General features: G+C 42.8%; 1 protein-coding gene across 2 annotated transcripts; it reads right to left on the bottom strand.

Moving 5' to 3' along the window:
* Positions 1–1,377: 1,377 nt before the first annotated feature.
* LOC308298556 (uncharacterized protein) lies at positions 1,378–15,850 on the bottom strand. Of its 2 annotated transcripts, XM_080742192.1 has the most exons (6): positions 15,734–15,850; positions 13,343–13,386; positions 12,906–13,113; positions 7,105–7,270; positions 5,576–5,688; positions 1,378–4,556 (listed from the first exon to the last, which is right to left on the bottom strand). In XM_080742192.1, the coding sequence occupies exons 2-6, from the start codon at positions 13,355–13,357 to the stop codon at positions 3,952–3,954; spliced, it is 1,107 nt and encodes a 368-aa protein (XP_080598318.1). In that variant the 5' UTR covers positions 13,358–13,386; positions 15,734–15,850; the 3' UTR covers positions 1,378–3,951. The 2 variants fall into 2 exon arrangements, with proteins under 2 accessions (XP_080598318.1, XP_080598319.1); XM_080742193.1 differs by lacking the exons at positions 1,378–4,556; positions 5,576–5,688 and having other exon boundaries at positions 5,898–7,270.
* Positions 15,851–20,004: the final 4,154 nt, after the last annotated feature.

The raw sequence follows: 20,004 nt of genomic DNA on the forward strand, positions 1-20,004 counted from the left end.
CACATCTATGGACGAGCCTGGCCGCAAACTCTCTCTCTCTCTCTCATGCTATCTGTGAAGACATAGTTCAGTCTTTATCAGTTTGTTTTACCTCATCCACACCTATCTGTATGTGGGGAGGTGGGTTATGGTATCTGTTATGGTATGTGTAATCTGTTGCTGCTTTCAACTTATTATGGAAATCTCTCGCTCAAGGCAAAAGCAAGCCACACACACAGAGAGAGAGAGAGAGAGAGAGAGAGAGCGAGAGAGAGAGCGAGAGAGAGAGAGAGAGAGAGAGAGAGAGAGCGCGCAGGGGCATCAATTGGGTATGGCAGGGGTATGCAGCTGCCATACCCTGGGTCCAGGGGGGAAAATAAAAGTTACTATTAAATATAAATCCATGAATGTCTCTTTGTCTATCTGTGCTGGTTATTATGTTGTTAAATTACAGTAAAATATTTATATTCTCCCCATCTTGACAGAATGGTATATTCCCAGGTTCCACAGGTGCAATGCATTATTGTTAATTGTGGCACGTTTACTAACATGCCAAGTTTAGCTGCACTTGAACAACTGTTCAGGCTGCCATATCCAGCCCAAGAAACTGTACGGGAAAAAAAATTAAATGTACTTCTTAAAATAAATGTATCATGCCTGTTGCTAAGGTATGGCAACATGACTGGTGTCTTGCACGCGCGCACTAAGGCACGCGTGCAAGACACCAGTCATGTTGCCATACCTGGTTCAGGTTCAGACAACATGTGTACTTCAACTTTGACCTGGGACCCGCTTATCTCAACCTGTGTTATCACCCACAGGCACGCACACACGCACGCACACGCACACACACACACAAACACACACACACACACACACACACACACACACACACACACACACACACACACACACACACACACACACACACACACACACACACACACACACACACACACACACACACACACAAACACACACACACACACACACACACACACACACACACACACACACACACACACACACACAGTGTGTTAATGTTGATGTGTTTTATTCAGGTTGGCACACAGGACAGTTAGTTTCATACGCTGACGGAAAAAAGTATTTTTACTTTAAGTAAAAGTATCAATGTCACAACGTAGAAATACTCTGTTAACGAGTACATATCGTCCTGCATTCACAATGTGTGTTGAGTAAAAGTACTAAAGTATTGGCATGAGAAAAATACCAAAAGTACCAGAAGTTTATAAAAGTGCTCATTTTCATGGCTGTCGCCATTATGACAAAATACTGCAATTAAAACCCATTTAGGCCTAGAATTATTGAATGCTTTAACCAGTGAAAAATAGCAGATCTACAAGCTCACAGCGCGGCACTCGGTGCCGCGCTGTGAGCTTGTAGATCTGCTATTTTTGAAAAAGTCGTGAAAATGTGTGCAAATCTTTGAATATATGTGTTTTCAAAGCGAACGTTTGTAACTCAAATATTGCTTCTGGGGGGTCCCTTGAACTAGATATTTTGAGATGGGGGTCCATGGCCAAATACATATAATTTTGGGGGTCCTTCACATGAAAAGGTTTGAGAACCACTGACATAGTAGTCTCTCAAGAACAGACTAACTGAGCTCCAGTTAAGTGAAAAGGACCTTTTCTTTGACGATGGCTGGCCAGATTGCTGACATAGAAACATAGGGTTTTTCAAAACACCTTAGAAGGATTCAAAAGACACTTATAGAGTTGGGGTCAAAATTCAAATTTGTCAAAAATAGCAGATCTACAAGCTCACAGTGCGGCACTCGGTGCCGCGCTGTGAGCTTGTATATCTGCTATTTTTCAATAGTTAAAGCATAAAATAATGATACACTATAATGTGTACCCGTTATGAATGGCTTAAGGATTCTTAACTCTTTTACTGCCGAACGAACACTCGTTCTTTTTTCCGCCGTGCCACAGCGAGCGTTGGTTCTCTCCGCGGCAGAGCCTGTCTGAGCGGAGGAGGGGTGGGGTGGGTGTGTACAGTAGCAGCAGCTCCTGTAACGCTAGTCTAGAATCTGGAGCTCACATAAACAATAGTGGCGGCTTTTCTGGTGGTTTTCTATGCCTGGATCTAGTTTTTGTATTTATTTTTCTTTATAATTTTTATCCCACGATTTTGTAACGCATTTTTCACCCAGTGCCAATTGCCTATGTAATCCTGGGCTCTGCTCTCCCTCTGCCACGCCTGGGGAGACAACGGACTGACCTCATGCTTCCTTCTATGCATGAGGAGTCCAAGTTGCTTCTTTTCACCTGACAGTGGAGATTTCCCTGGGATGGATGTAGCACGTGGAAGGAACACGTTACTCCAACCAGTTCCTTTCCCCTCCATCAGGCGCCCCGGCTGGCCAGGGGGAGGCAGTATAGAGACCATTATTGACCATTATTGAGTTTCTGTATTTCTTTGTCAACAACTGGTGCCACCGAGGGACAAACTTCAGCCTCGTTCATTGGAACGGCAGCGCCCGCTCCACTTTTTTTTTTCACAACTCGGTGAGAGAGACGCCTGTCTTTTACAAAAGAATGCGGTTGGAAATAATGTTTGGATATTTTTCTCTATAAAATCTCAAAGGTAAGCGTTATAAGACATCCTTGGATCATTAGTTATAAAATCATATAAATGGCAGTAAAATAGTTCATTGTGTTTCTGTGGTTGAACATTAAAGGGCCAGTTCACCTCTGGGACAACCAGATCTTATTTTATTGTTGTTTGGGACACGATCAACACAATCCTGAGTTATTTTTTCTGTTCAATCTGTGTTTTTTGAGATATTTTAGTATTTCAGCATGTACCTAGTGATGCATTTTGCATCATATGATGCAAAACGCATCACTGATGATGCAAAATCAGGATTGTGTTGATCGTGTCCCAAACAACAATAAAATAAGATAGGGTTGTCCCAGAGGTGAACTGGCCCTTTAAACAGGGCTCGAGACTAAGGGACTCCCGACTTCCCGGGGACGGAAAAATATATATTTGGGACGCAAATGAATCTCCCCTGGGACGCAGACGGGACGTAGAGGATTTTTTTGAGCCAACGGCGCATATTATCAATGTCACTGCTCAAATGATGTGCAAACTCGCAGCAGGAGACTCACAGAATAAAAAAAATATGTAAACAGAATGTTTAAGAATTACAGGCAGTGCTGATCATCCTTTTCAGGTAGAACTTATAGTTGCTAGAATCCTGCTCTATTTGAAGAGATTAACCATCTGAATGAGGCAGAGAACAGACTGTCAATCTGGGTTACAACTAGTGGAAAAGCGCCTATCTACAAGCTGTGGCTGAGAGATAAATCTTATACCATGCCCGCCCCCTTTCCTTGGAAAATATTGCTGCGCCACATAAACGAATCGATGTATATGATTTGTATTGTTGTGATATGAGACAATGTAAAACGTGATGTCACCGCACCAATCACAGACATAGCCTATAGCTCCTCCCTGATCTGATCAGCGCAATATATAAGGCTAGATTTCCAGGCTTGGAAATTTAGCCTTATATATTGCACTGAGCACAACATTTCTAAAAGGGCCTTTTGGTGGAAATATATATATATTTTTTTTGTGTGTGTGTGATACCACAGTGAACTAAGCATAATCAAGTGAATACTGGAGATGTGGCGTAACAGCATGGATTTCTACACAGAGAGGACAATTCTTTCAACATACGATGCTGCATTCAAGTTCAGGAGAGTTTGGACAAGACAATTCTCTTGAATGCTGCCTTCAGGTGTGGCATGGAAAGAGGGGGCATTTACATTTCTTTCACCATAGTAAAAACTGCATTCATGGTCTGGAGAGGGCACTTTTTACAGACTGATAAAAGATGTCTATTTGATGTGTGCAGTTTGTAGATCCGCTATTCTTGAAAAATCGTAAACATTTTCGCAAATCTTTGGATGTATATTTTTCAAAGCAAACTTGTGTAACTCAAATCTCTGCTTCTGGGGGGTCCCTGAAACAACATGTTTTGAGATGGGGGTCCCTGGATGGGGGGTCCCTGGAACAACATGTTTTGAGATGGGGGGTCCCTGGGGGTCCCTGGAACAACATGTTTTGAGATGGGGGGGTCCCTGGGGATTCCTGGAACAACATTTTGAGATGGGGGGTCCCTGGATGGGGGGTCCCTGGAACAACATGTTTTGAGATGGGGGGTCCCTGGGGGTCCCTGGAACAACATGTTTTGAGATGGGGGGTCCCTGGGGGTCCCTGGAACAACATGTTTTGAGATGGGGGTCCCTGGGGGTCCCTGGAACAACATGTTTTGAGATGGGGGGTCCCTGGGGGTCCCTGGGGGTTCCTGGAACAACATGTTTTGAGATGGGGGTCCCTGGATGGGGGGTCCCTGGGGGTTCCTGGAACAACATGTTTTGAGATGGGGGTCCCTGGATGGGGGGTCCCTGGGGGTTCCTGGAACAACATGATTTGAGATGGGGGTCCCTGGATAGGGGGTCCCTGGTTGGTCGATGGATGATGGTCTGTCAGAGCTGCAGCTTCTGATTGGCTGGTCCCGGGGAAGAGGCGTGGCTTGTGGTCTATATAAGGAGAGATGGGAAAATACAAAAATGTAACTTTTCCCAAATATGGAGATGACTGACATCATAGATGTCTGACCTCATAGACCACATGATACTGACACAGCATGTCCATATGTGGGACAAGGACAGAGATCTCCATATATGGTCATAAAAAGGACAAGGACAGAGATCTCCATATATGGCCATTCATTTATTACACATTTTCCCCATTGACTTGAATGGGGAGAATTCAAAGGGTAAGACATGCAGAATTCATTTGCAAGTGAGACTCGCACTCAACCACACTTGCAATTTACCATAAAAATCAATGACCATACATGAAGCTAGTTAGCATTTGTTTTTAGGTTTTTAGAAACCTTTTTTTTACGGATTATATAGTTGTTGTTTTTTTTCTAGATAGATATTCATTTACATTTGTTATATTGCTGTTGATGTACTGACACTTAATCTAGTTTATTATTGTGATGTTTATTTGCTTATTGTAAGTCGTTTTGGATTAAAACCGTCTGCTAAATGCCTAAACTGTAAACTGTACCAGAAGTGCATCTTCCTTCCGTTTAGATCTTATTTTGTCTTCTTCAGTGATAAAAGGTAGTCATTTTTCATCGCATACATTTATCCTAATATAAATAAAATCATCTAAGTATGTTTAGCTTGCTGCTTAGCAGAAATGACATTTAAAAATATATTTTCATGAACGGAAATGCCAGCTTCCATTACTTGCTGTTCAGGAGCTGTAGTTCCAGACTCTATCCACCTGTTTACGTGAGAATTTACTGTAGCATTATCTGCGGGACACTTCCGGTTAACAGCAGACATACAAGCTCACGTCGTGTCGCAGATGCAACCGTTGTGAGCTTGTAGATCACACTCGGCTGCGACGCCGGAAGCAGCCTGCACATTCTGCGCAATGCATGATGGGATGTTAGAAATGGAAAGGTGTGGATATAACATTCAGAGATTGTGGAATAGTTAGTTAAAAGTTAGTTAACAGTTAGTTAATAGTCAATACTGACCGCTCTTCCTCTCCCAGAAAACACGGTGGTCATTCCTGAGTGGGCGGGGACATGTTTCAGACTCCGCCTCTTCGTCTGCTTCAGTTCTGAAAGCAACTCTGGACTGGAGAGACCTGCACGCACGCACGCACACACGCACGCACGCACACACACGCGCACACGCACACGCGCGCACGCACGCACACACGCACGCACGCACGCACGCACGCACGCGCACGCACGCACGCACGCACGCATGCACAGTTAAAGGACAACTTTAGTTTTTTACAACAAGGGTTCATATTTTAGATTGTAATTAAAGAATATAAAAGATGAGTGTTAAAATTATTTCATTTACTTCTTTCTATTGTTTTAGAGATTCTTATTTCAGTGGTTGGGGGCATGCGTACAAGTGGCTAAATATGTCATTTTACACAGAATAAGCCCATTCCCAAGATACAACGCAACCTTTCATGGTTGGATGTGACTTATGGGGGCTAGAAGTGTTACTGTAAATAGCAATAAAGAAACTGCTGGCTTATTGTGTCTAAAAAGACATATTTAGCCACTTGTACTCATGCCCCCATGCGTACGCATGCCCCACATTTTAGCACGGTAAACGCGATAAAACAATAGAACGAAGCAAATGAAAACATTTTAACACTCACTTTTTCTTTTCTCTAATTACAATCTAAAATATGAACCCTTGTTGTAAAAAAACAAAGTTGTCCTTTAATGAAATCAACAGTAAAGTTCACCCAAAACCTCAGTGACATTACTATGCGTGTATCAAAACAAACATCCCGCTTCCAGCAGTGGAACAAGGGGGGTGCGCTTGTTTTCGGTGGAGATGACGGAGGTGCGCAGGCGTTATATTATAAACACAATCTGATCTAGTTATAACAACAATCATGACATCCATCAATCCATCCATCTTCAACCGCTTATCCGGAATCAGGTCGCAGGGGTAACAGTTCCAACTGAGACTTCTAGATGTCCTTATCCTGCGCAACTTCCTCCACTCCCTCTGGGAGTATTTATTATAATGACTACCGTAATTCACTATGGCGTGTCTTTTATTATAATTAAAGTAAAAATATCAAAATAACAAGGGCAAATTGTTCTGCCCACAACCTTATCAAACCAAAATGCCTAAACTACTTGTAAATGTAGGTCTATTATAACTATGATAATGGTTCTTGTAAGTCCCAATTATTAAGTAGAATACTTGACCTTATAAATATAGAATGTTTATAATGTGTTATGATTATTTCTTGTGTTATATGTTATGAAACATCACATGTAGGCCTATTATATTACCTATAACCTACTGTATACACCAGTGAGCTCTCGGCAACTCCGCGCAGTCCAGGCGAACACAACGGAGCGCTACCTACCTCCGGTTCAGCCAATCACAAGCTTCCACTGCTGGAAGCGGGATGTTGTTTTGATACACGCCATTACTATGGATTGCTACCGGAGAAGGTGAAACAGCGACATCTGCTGTCCAATAACAGGAACAGCAGGCCGAGGTTCTTTAGACGTCTCACCTGGTGACGTGTTGTACTGCACACAGGAGGGGGAGGGGGAGGGGGAGGGGGAGACGGGGGAGACAGATGAGGGGGAGGGGGAGGGAGAGACGGGGGAGGGGGGAGGGGGAGGAGGAGCCAGGGGAATCAGGGGAGGAGTCTCGACACAGAGACTTCTTCTGGAGCGCTGAGAGGAGAGAGACGAGAGAGAAGGTTATACGGTGTCTTTTAACATTGGGTGAAGTGCTGTCAACAGGACGTGGGGGGTCCTCTCTATGTTCCACACCTCACAGCATTAGTTTTAGTGAGGTTAGGGTTTGATTGATTGAAGACTTTATTAGAAGTTTGCATATGAAAAGGTACAGTTTCATGACGGTACAGTTCACTGGTACAAGGTCTACTAAAAGGAGATCCTAGAAAAGACTTATTTACAGGAAACCATTGAAGTATCTCATATAACATTGAATGACAGATGGATAGAACACAGTACTATGCAGTAGATATAGTAAAAAAAAGTAAATACAAATAAAACTAGAAGCAGTGCTCTTCCGAGCACAGGTCTCCACCAGGCCACACAAATCGGCCTGTTATAGCGCCACCATGAGGCTGATTTAAAAAAATGTGGGGCAGAGGTTCTGAATTAGCATCCAGGGAGTGTGTGTGCTCAGTTTGGCAGCGATCGGGCCAACGGCACCGGAGATTAGCTGGTAACAACCAGGCCACACAAATCGGCCTGTTATAGCGCCACCATGAGGCTGATTTGAAAAATGTGGGGCAGAGGTTCTAGATTGGCATCCAGGGAGTGTGTGTGCTCAGTTTGGCAGCGATCGGGCCAACGGTGACTGAGATTAGCTGCTCACAAACTGCGAGGACGCACGGACACACGCACGGACGCACGGACGGACGGACGGACGGACGGAGGGGAAAACATACTCTCCCTCAGCCTTCGGCTGGTGGAGACAATAAACAGTGCTGTTAAAACTTGGGTTAGAGTTGAATCCAGAACAGTCTGGCGTGTCGACTCCAACAACGTGCCATCTCCCGTCTTACAGTCTGGGAGATGGAAGTTCTCATCATGAGGAACTGGCTTGAGAAGCTACAAAGCGGAAGTGAAGCCTCCTCCACACTTCCGTTTAGTTTTTACAGTTGCGCACATTTATCTAATATAAATAAAAAAATATCTAAGCACATATAATATGCTGCTTATTGTGGGCATTAACGAAAGGTCAGTCGACTTCATTACACAAGTCAACTCCCACCAGAGAAAGTCGAAGTAAAAAAAACAAAACAAACTTTTTATTGTGAAAATAGCAGATCTACATGCTCACAACGCCTTGCGTTGCGAGGCGTTGTGAGCATGTAGATCTGCTATTTTCACAATTTCTGCCTCTATATATTTGACAATCTAGACAATGTTTAATTTGTCATTTTAGAGGTATTAAAAAGTCCTCAAATCATCACTTTAGAAATGTGCAGACACCCTCTATACACTTAAACTTTCTGTTGGTTTGTTTACTGTTGAGTGAGAAAACAATGTTTCACATTAAGTTAATCATCTGGGGACCCCCCAGAATAATTGGGGGGTCGTGTGTGATGTGATGACGTCATCAAACGATAAAGTCGACTTCAACTCAGTCGAGTCGACTTGCAAAAATTACAAGTCGTTAATGCCCTATACAATCACACTCATCTATACACTTCTTCACAAGTCGTTAATGCCCTACTGCTTATTGTGGGCTTGCTGAAAGGCGAGAATAGTTTGTTCTACCAAAACTTTAAAGTTTATTCTCCTCAAAACAATGACAGACAGTACAACGAGGAGCAGCGTCCTTGGTGACGTCACCACCAACAGGTGAATAATATGTTTCGTAGGAACAGTATCTCTAGATATATATTGGAACGCAACACCCACATGAAATCTTTTGTAGTATGTTCTTCCCAAATCTTTATATAGGAGATCTGAGGGATTGAATGTAGGAGAAGTAATGTTGGGTAGATCTTTGTGCCCATATATGTTGGACTGCCCGCTGGGTGGATCTTTGTGCCCATACATGGTGTTCCATGTGAGCCCACACTGTTTCGTAGGAACAGTATTTCTAGTAAAAAAAATATATTGAATGGAAATTCCTCTGGTTTCAGGAGGTGTAGTTCCAGACTCTATAGCAGGGGTATTCAACTAAATTGTCCAGGGGGCCACATTGACAGAAACCCAAGGGGCCGGGGGCCGCACTAACGTAACTCCCCCCCCCCCCCCCCCCCCCCCCCCCCCCAGCTATTGATCTAATGAACACTTGAAACAACGCGGGCACGACCACATTTTCACTACTACATTTTCACAAACAACCACATTTTCCTCTAACTACATTGCAAAGCAGAATACTTTTCAAGTAGAATACTTTTCATGTTAGTGTGCTTAATTTCTGTTCAACAAAGTTGACAACTGTAAACATGCTTTCTTGTTTAAAACCTAGTGCTACATCACACTAGTGATGGCCAACCTGGCTTTGATGCTATCTAGTAGATGTAGATGTCGACCTTATTGACAGTGCACACACAATTGCCTTCTTTGATGCTTTAACGATGCTCAACGAGGATCAGGTGGGTCGCAGACACACACACTCCACTCTGCTGCAGTGCTCTGACTGGAGTCTCTTCACTTGAATATGATGGAATATGATAAGGGATTACTGTGATTATGGTAAGATGAAGCTCCCGTTTCATATCGCGCAAACCATACCTATAACGTTCATTAGTCTAAAAAAAAAACGAGTTTGGATTTTTTTATTTTTTTATTTTTTTTCAAACTTGCTCAAGGGGCCACAAGGAAGGTCCCCGCGGGCCGCATTTGGCCCGCGGGCCGCCAGTTGAATACCCATGCTCTATAGCATTCAGAGATTGTGGAATAGACCAGAATGAGTAGGGACTTGAACTGTAGTTCAAGTCCCTCCAAAAGACTGTTCCATTGACTAGCGAAGTGTGATGTCACTTCCGTGAAATGGCGTGAAATGTCGCCCTCTAGGGGGTTCATGCTGGTATTGTTTTGTATTGAAATCCCCATTGGGGAATTTGCGATCACCGCATATAAGGAATGTGTTCAAAAAATAAACACACCATGCTCTCGAATTGACTCAAATGGATATGAAGCATCGACTAAGTTGGAAATGTACAGATTCACCCAAAGAGTAGCACAATAAACGCTAGAAACGAGTCAAACGGAATGCAACAACTACATTTCCCATCAGCGCGACTGATGCCCTGCCTATGAGCTCGGCGCGCATAACATACGTCACGCTCATGCTTTCTTTGCTTTGTTTTGTAATGGGAGGCTTGGGAGCGGACTCAGAGGAGCATAGAGTTATAATAATAAGTAATAGTATTAGAGGAGCAGGGGACCGTGTGTTACTTAGTGTTGGGGCTGCGTTTTAACGTTGCTTCGTAAAACTTAGACATGAACGGTACAAACGATGCAGGTACGGACGGTGCTTTGTTCCAGAGGAGAGGAGGCTACATTTAGCACGGAGGCTACGACGCTACGTCTACTCTAGTCTGCACTCAACCAGGACAGTTCAACACACTGTTGTCTCTAACGTTATCCAGTCAGTGAAGCTTCTTCCAGGACAAGTCGTCCTGCTGCGAGATGCCCAGCCCGGTCCTCTGGTGGAACATACTTATCATACACCGTCCTGGTTCTTTTGTGTTCTTGTCTAACAATGCAAATTATAACTATCAGCATACAGCACAGTTTAAACAACTAAGCCAATTTGTATACTGTATAAACGTATATTTCAGCTACAAGCAGAACATGTTTATTATGTATTAGAGACAGACTGAGACAATGCATAATACGTGTTTACTTGAAATGTCAGCAGTTACTGCAATGTAGAAATACTGTTTGAAGTAGAAGTCCATGCAAGCCATTTGTCAAGATATCGACTTGTCACGATATAAGGGTGATATAACTGATAATGCTATGCTATGAAATAACTGTTATATCTGGCCGGTCGTTTTATTTATAAAATAATACCTACAGCTAAGTTGCATTCATTACAGTAGGCCTACTGTACTTTCTACGTTTATTTATTTAAATGTTTGTATGATTCTCTCTGATAATAAAAATGTTGAATGTCTGGGCTGTTATAAATGTATTATTTTTATGCACAGATAAGTGTATTAAAGTTGTTTTATGTGTATGCTACCTCTCGATAGTATGACGCTAACTACACACAACTTATATGGGCAGGCATGTTGATTAAAAAAGTAACTTTAAAGTATAATATAATCAATGAAAACAGACGTCTAGGGCTCTAGGCCGCATGAAGCCCCGGCGCCGAGTGGTAAGTCATCCCAGAACAAGGTGAGTCTCAACCTGTGTCACCCTAGTAGTTGCGCTAAAGAAAAGCTGGTTTCCGTAGTGTAAATAACACATTGTATACAGTGTCCACTGTCCAGTATATGTGTGCACAAAGCAACGGTTGGCTTTCTTTGTATATCGTGTCAAAAAAACTAGTTTGACAGCGTTATAAAACGCTTTTTTCTTTGCAAAATGAAAACGTCCAGGCAGTGGTGGAAAATTACTCGGATGTTTTACTTTAGTAAAAGTATCAATACACAATACTGCAATATAGATAGGCCTACTGTTACAAGTTACAGTATCAAAGTACAAAATGTTACTGCTTAGATCGGCTATTTTCAAAAAGCCTAGGTATAAAATGGGGCTAAAGTGGATTAATATTATGTTTTATATAATATAATTGTATATCTAAAGAGTAACTTAGTTTTGTAATAACTGTAGTGGAGTAAAAGTACAATATTTGCCTCTGTAGTCTACTGGAGAAGTAAGATTACTGAAAACTGGAAAAATAAATAATAAAAATAAAATACCTCAAAACGACTTACAGTAATTAATTAAGTAAATGTGCTTAGTTAATTCAAACCACTGCTTCCATGTTTAAATTAACATTTGATATTTCGATAATCACTGCATAGAGTTATAAGCATCACTGACAACACAGCATGAAATCTCAGGAAAGTTTGGGTGGAGCATGACGTATTATAGTAGCGACCGTGATTCAGAACGGAAGTGTAGTTTCCGACATTTAAGGCAGAATGTATTACATTTTCTACAGAAACAGGCTATATCAAATATGAATTAATATCATAAACTATGCAGAACCCCCCCGCTGACAGAAACGCGTGCATGGTGTGTTTATTTTTTTAACACAGTCCTTATATGCGGCGATCGCAGATTCCCCAATGGCGATTTCAATACAAAACAATACCAGCATGAACCCCCTAGAGGGCGACATTACGCACAAATGACGACATGGCTTCGTTTCTCTATTAACACAGGCCTCTTAACTCATCCCCTGCTTATGACGAGTTTGACGAGTTATATAAGTGTGTCCACTCTGCCAATGACGAGTATGACAAGTTTTACTTAGAAAAACTTGTCATACTTTTTTTTTTTTATATATTTTTGGACCCCATTAAATCTAGTTAAAACGATTTCAATCGCGATTTTGCATGTTTCACCCCCATACAACCCCATCTTTCAAACAGGGCAGCCATTTTTGTTTACATAACATGTAAAACATAATGGCATCTATCTCATGAATGCCTGAACGGATTTCCACGGACTTTTTTGTTTGAAAGCTGTGAACAAACTGCACAAACATGGTGCATCATCTGTGCATGGGCGTGCATGATCTGTGCACTATAAATTACATGGAAGTCTATGGAGACCTCTTGGCGGGGAGCCCTGAAAGTAGAGCATTCAAAATGGCAGTAAATGAGTTTTAATGAAGTGTCTTTGGTTCTTTTACCTCTCAGCAGCTCTGCTTGAATCTCTGGACTGCTGAGAGAGAGAGGAGGATGAGAGGAGAGGGGAGGAGAGGAGAGAGAGGGAGGAGAGGAGAGAGAGGGAGGAGAGGAGAGAGGAGGAGAGGGAGATGAAGAGGGGAGGAGGAGGAGAGCTTCTGGTTTTGGTGATGAAGACGAATTCATTGGAATGATGAGAACCTCTGGAGAAGACTGAGAGAGAGAGAGACAGACATAATTAGAAGCACATTCACGCGTTACGGCTGAATGTGTCCTCCCACCCCAAACCAACCTCTCACCATGAAAGGGATTTAAAGGGATATTCCACTTTCAACACGGAAACAGCTTATGGGCTTTTCTACACACACACACACACACACACACACACACACACACACACACACACACACACACACACACACACACACACACACACACACACCTCTGAGTGGTCCATGGTGTCTGTTGAATGGGCTGGTCCACACACTGTGGGAGAGACAGAGAGAGATTAGTTCAAATTAATTTCATAATGATGATGCTTGTATTGTATTTTATACATTGAATACGTAGGACCTCTTTTCATTTTAGCCCTCTTTTATCTTCAGGCATTGCTTGTGTTCATGTACTGTACAACTGTACTGTACAACTGTACTGTTTGTAAGGTTAAAGTAATCAATCAATTCCTTTCAGAGAGGGACTGGCAGCACTCTGTTTGGTTTCTGGGAACAACAGAGGCAGCTCACTGTACCGGCCTAGCCGCAAATTGCAACACTAGATTATTTTATAATCGGATGAATCTAGGGTTGCAAATACCTCCCATAGGCAGCCAATGCATCAAAACAGTTATTTTGCTATCTGATTGTATTAAACAACGTCAAACTCACCAATATTGCGGCTCTATGGAAAGCTTAGAATTTACTCTTTCTATCTGCAAAGTGTTTGTTTCAGATGAATCCACCGTAGACATGTTATGAGCCAGTTTCTATCAAGAAATTTGGTTCAGGTGATTATTTTTCCTAAGTCCTGGAGTTTGGAAGCGCTCGTGGAAAATCGCTCAACAGTCCTGTGACCACCTGGTTCTAAATGTCACATAATGCAGGAGTACTACTTTCTGGTCTTGACAGCCCATACATCCAAACAGAAAACTACTTTCTGGTCTTGACAGCCCATACATCCAAACAGAAAACTACTTTCTGGTCTTGACAGCCCATACATCCACACAGAAAACTACTTTCTGGTCTTGACAGCCCATACATCCACACAGAAAACTACTTTCTGATCTTGACAGCCCATACATCCACACAGAAAACTACTTTCTGGTCTTGACAGCCCATACATCCACACATAAAACTACTTTCTGGCCTTGACAGCCCATACATCCACACAGAAAACTACTTTCTGGTCTTGACAGCCCATACATCCACACAGAAAACTACTTTCTGGTCTTGACGGCCCATACATCCAAACAGAAAACTACTTTCTGGTCTTGACAGCCCATACATCCACACATAAAACTACTTTCTGGTCTTGACAGCCCATACATCCACACAGAAAACTACTTTCTGGTCTTGACGGCCCATACATCCACACAGAAAACTACTTTCTGGTCTTGACGGCCCATACACCCACACAGAAAACTACTTTCTGGTCTTGACGGCCCATACATCCACACAGAAAACTACTTTCTGGTCTTGACAGCCCGTACACCCACACAGAAAACTACTTTCTGGTCTTGACAGCCCATACATCCACACAGAAAACTACTTTCTGGTCTTGACAGCCCATACACCCACACAGAAAACTACTTTCTGGTCTTGACAGCCCATACACCCACACAGAAAACTACTTTCTGGTCTTGACAGCCCATACATCCACACAGAAAACTACTTTCTGGTCTTGACGGCCCATACATCCACACAGAAAACTACTTTCTGGTCTTGACGGCCCATACACCCACACAGAAAACTACTTTCTGGTCTTGACGGCCCATACATCCACACAGAAAACTACTTTCTGGTCTTGACAGCCCATACATCCACACAGAAAACTACTTTCTGGTCTTGACAGCCCATACATCCACACAGAAAACTACTTTCTGGTCTTGACAGCCCATACATCCACACAGAAAACTACTTTCTGGTCTTGACAGCCCATACATCCACACAGAAAACTACTTTCTGGTCTTGACAGCCCATAAAGTCCATCCAAACAGACACGTTAAACTCACTTTGCCACTCACTGTATGCATGCACATACCCTCTTTAGGGGTGGTGACCCATAAGAGCAGGTCAGATTCGGTAATGTCTTCTTTTTAAACAGAGGGGTGCACACAGTATGTTCCCTATAGAAAACAACGCATCGACATGTCCAGCTATTGGGGTGGCCACACATTTCAACGGGTCACCGGCAGTCATGTCGCTTTTCCTTTAGTAGAGGGGTGACCAGGTTACACACCACAGTCTGTTCCCTATAGAAAACAACGTAGCGACACGTCCAGCTTATAGGGGTGGTCACACATTTCAACGGGTCACCACCAGCAGTCATGTACTGTAGTTTTTCCTTTAGCAGAGGGGTGACCGGCCCAGGTTACACACCACAGTCTGTTCCCTATAGAAAACAACGCATCGACATGTCCAGCTATTGGGGTGGCCACACATTTCAACGGGTCACCAGCAGTCGTGTCGTTTTTCCTTTAATAGAGGGGTGACCGGCCCAGGTTACACACCACAGTCTGTTCCCTATAGAAAACGACGCAGCGACACGTCCAGCTATAGGGGTGGTCACACATTTCAGCGGGTCACCAGCGGTCACAGTGCTGACATCAGGTACTTACCGGCTGGTGTTGGAGCGGTCCTTCAGTCTGTCCGTCCGTCTGTCCGTCCGTCCGTCCGTCCGTCCGTCCGTCCGTCCGTCCCAGAGACGCAGAGATGAATGACCAGGCCTTCTTCCTGTTACACAAACACTGGGCAAAGTCCAACTGTCTGTCAACCTCGCTTTACCTCCCTCTCTCTCTCTCTCTCTCTCTCTCTCTCTCTCTCTGAACAGGTGATCCGGCAACTATTGCTTTTCTGGGTTGCAGTGGCGTCATTTGGGTATGGCAGGGGTATGCAGCTGAGCTGCCATACCCTGGGTCCAGGGTATGGCAGGGGTATGCAGCTGCCATACCCTGGGTCCAGGGGGGGAAATAAAAGTTACTTTTAAATATAAATCCATGAATGTCTCTTTGTCTATCTGTGCTGGTTATTATGTTGTTAAATTACAGTAAAATAACTAAAAATGAAAGATTTTACAAAACTTTAACAAGGTATTATAATTATATTCTCCCCATCTTGACAGAATGGTATATTCCCAGGTTCTGCAGGTCAGCTGCACAGGTGCAATGCATTATAGTTAATTGTGGCACGTTTACTAACATGCCAAGTTTAGCTGCACTTGAACAACCGTTCCAGGCTGCCATATCCAGACCAAGAAACCCTAGAAACCTGTGTAAAAACGGACAAAAACTATTTTTTTCAGAAATATAGCAGAAAATAGCAGATCTACATGCTCACAACACCTCGCAGCGCGAGGTGTTGTGAGCATGTAGATCTGCTATAGAAAAGGCTATCCAACATGTAATGCCTCTTTTCCATGAGGACTCCCATCTTTGCCATACCCTAGCTTTTGCTGAACTGACGCCACTGCTGTGTGTGTGTGTGTGTGTGTGTGTGTGTGTGTGTGTGTGTGTTCACATGGTACTTTCTCTCTCTCTCTCACACACACACACACACACACACACACACACACACACACGCACACACGCACGCACGCACGCACGCACGCACGCACGCACGCACGCACGCACGCACGCACACACACACATTAATTATTGACATCATTTTATGACAGCCTGCTAGTGTTGGTTTCCCCGGGTTACAGAGATACATTCATTAATAAAACAAGATATTCATGACGTGTTTGATATAATCTGACGAACACGCATGCGCGCACATATACACACACACGCGCACAGACACGTGCACACACACACGCACACACACTGTGTTTAATTCTGAAGGTTTTAGACTTTCACCTTGTATTAACAGACAATATGTACATCATTTATTTCCAAATTATATCGAGTAAAAAAGTAGATTCTTAATAATTTGTATTTCATGTTCATTTTGTCAACTAAAACTAACTAAAACTATGATGCATAATCTTTCCAGTTGACGGTGAAGTGACCGTTTGAGGAAAGTTCTGACATCAAAAGTAATCAACAAACTATACTATATAGGAAAGAGGCAAATAAAGATTAAACAGCCGATTTATAAGCTTATAGTCAGGGAAAACTAGCAGCATATCTGTCAAATCTGGGAATAAATTCCTTACCAAACAATTTCTTCACCAATGTGTTGGTAAAGGTGTCTAGTAACATATCTAACAAAGATTGAAATTCAACATCCCTAGCAAAATGTTTGACAGCTAGGGTAATTCTGGGTCTCATTCACTTACTATATACACTGTACTATAAGGGAAAAACATCACTCCCAAAAATATGATTTAAGTGGGATGTGAGGGGTCTAACTTGGTGTTTTTAATTAGTCTGAATCCATTGCAAGCATTTGTTTTGCACGAAAAACATTCCTTGGGCCAAAAATGGACCCCATACACCTTGTGAAAAGTGATGACTCATCACTAAACCATTGTTTTTTTGCGTCTGATTTTGGCCCAATGAATGTTTTTCGTGCAAAACAAATGCTTGCAATGGATTCAGAATAATTAAAAACCTAGTTAGACCCCTAACATGCTACTTAAAGCATATTTTTGGGAGTGATTTTTTTCCCTTATAGTACAGTGTATGTAAGTGAATGAGACCCAGAATTACCCTAGCTGTAAAATATTTTGCTAGGGATGTTGAATTTCAATCTTTGTTACATATGTTACTAGACACCTTTACAAACTCATTGGTGAAGAAATTGTTTGGTAAGGAATTTATTCCCAGGGTTTTATTCAAATTCCCTGACTATTAGGATGCCTCAAATTCCAAGTGGTTGTCAGGGTGTGTGGGGTGGAGGGTCCCCAGTTTAAATAGGATCATTTGTCTTCTTTTTTTTTTTAAAGATATGTCTAATATATCAAGCTAAATTCTAAAATGTGTTTGACATGAGGGTGAGATACTTGTTGCACTAACTAGCATTGACTGTTAAGGCCACTTTGATTTGGGGCTTTGATTTGTGCTGCTTCTGGGCAACTGATCAACTGATTTTCCCCCTATCTACAGATGCAGGGGTCATTCTAATGTCAGAATAACTGGCTATGATCTTAGATTATTTCCATGCATTTGATGCATTACCAGTCCTTGTGCTGTGCTTGCGTATTGATGTTTTTCCCGAGCCGTGTAGCTGCAATGTGGACGCTGTGTGAAGCTGTGCACAGCAGCTGTGAGACATGGGTCTGTTCTAACTTCCTGTTCCTCTAGATTAAGAGCTGTGAGACATGGGTCTGTTCTAACTTCCTGTTCCTCTAGATTAAGAGCGTCTGCTAAATGCCTACACTGAACATTTTAAAATTGTAGGCTATCTGGTAGGGGTGCTGGTCTCCATCACGGAGGCGATTCGATACGTATCTCCATTCACTGCCAGCGATACGATATATTTGCGATATATTGAAATCCTGCCGATACGATGCATTATGATATACCTGACCCCGATACGATGCGATACGATTCACCCGTTCCCTATACGATGTGATACAGTACGATTTACCCGTTCCACCCCTTTTCCAGATTTTATTGCGATTTGGACTTCACGTACAATAACAATCAAACATATAATTTTCGGAATGTCTGAGTGAGTGTCTGTCACAGCGTTTCTCCTCAGTGGCTGGAGCAATTGATCTGAAATCGCATCACCATAAGCATATGAACACACCTGACATAACTGTGAAGCCCGTTTCTCACTTTCACAAATCGTATGCTGTATATTAGCATTTTTATGGTGTATCTACTATCTATTCTGCATCTAGCATGAGGCATATCTATTCTGCATCTAGCATGAGGCAACATGTTTAACCAGCTGTGTGTGTGTGTGTGTGTGTGTGTGTGTGTGCAGGCAGGCGGGTGTGTGTGCAGGCGGGTGGGCGGGCGGCAGTCACAGCTGCAGTAAACGGTTCAAGACACCTTGGAAACACAGGATAGAATGAAATAGGCCTACTACATGAAAAACCCATTCAGACATGCAGCGAACAATACGTCACGATACCTCTACATCACAATACCATACATTACGATTTCAGACGACAATTGTGCCGATACACACCGAATGAAACGATTCACTCGTATCGCACACGTTTGTATCGCGATCATGAGCCGTATCGATTAATCTCAGCATCCCTACTATCTCGTCTTTCATTTTACCTGCTAGAACTGTATGGGATAAAACAACAACATCTGATTGGATAAAACAACAACCCTAGAACAGTGTACAGTGTCAGACATGAAATCAAAACACACACAAAACAAGAGACGACCACACGGTGGCGCTGTTATTTCTGTTTATTGCCAACATGTCTCCTTAGACAGCCTGAGATTGGGTCCTGATAACAAACACACACACGCGCACGCGCACACACACACACACACACACACACACACACACACACACACACACACACACACACACACACACACACATCGTGATGACATCAATGCAATGAAAAAATAACAGAATTAAAGAGAAAAAAAAAGAAAGGAAAAAAAAAAGATAGACATCAGTGAGGGGGGCGTGGCCCGGAAGCTTTTAACCAATAGGAGAAGGGCTGACCGATGACACCGCCGTTGTTGTCATGGCAGCGCTTAGCTCCTCCCCCTTCCACTCCACCAACCCGACAGGCTTAGAGGTTTGTTATCAAAACTTCAGAATAAAATAAAATAAAATAAAATAAAATAAAACAATAAAAACCCTAAAAATCAATCCATGAACATGTAACATACACACTCACACACATGCACACGCGTACGCACATACACACACATGCACACGCGCACGCACATACACACATGCACACGCACGCACGCACACACACACACACACACACACACACACACACACACACACACACACG

Source organism: Nannobrachium achirus, assembly GCF_963921795.1.
Source record: "Nannobrachium achirus genome assembly, chromosome: 14".
Taxonomy (NCBI): domain Eukaryota; kingdom Metazoa; phylum Chordata; class Actinopteri; order Myctophiformes; family Myctophidae; genus Nannobrachium; species Nannobrachium achirus.

Excerpts from the sequence above, each read along its gene's own strand:
- LOC308298556 (XM_080742192.1), bottom strand. Across the intron at positions 7,271-12,905 it reads TCAAGCAGAGCTGCTGAGAG|CGCTCCAGAAGAAGTCTCTG; the intron begins GTAAAAGAACCA and ends CTCTCCTCTCAG. Across the intron at positions 4,557-5,575 it reads TTTCTGGGAGAGGAAGAGCG|ACCACAAGCCACGCCTCTTC; the intron begins GTCAGTATTGAC and ends CTCCTTATATAG.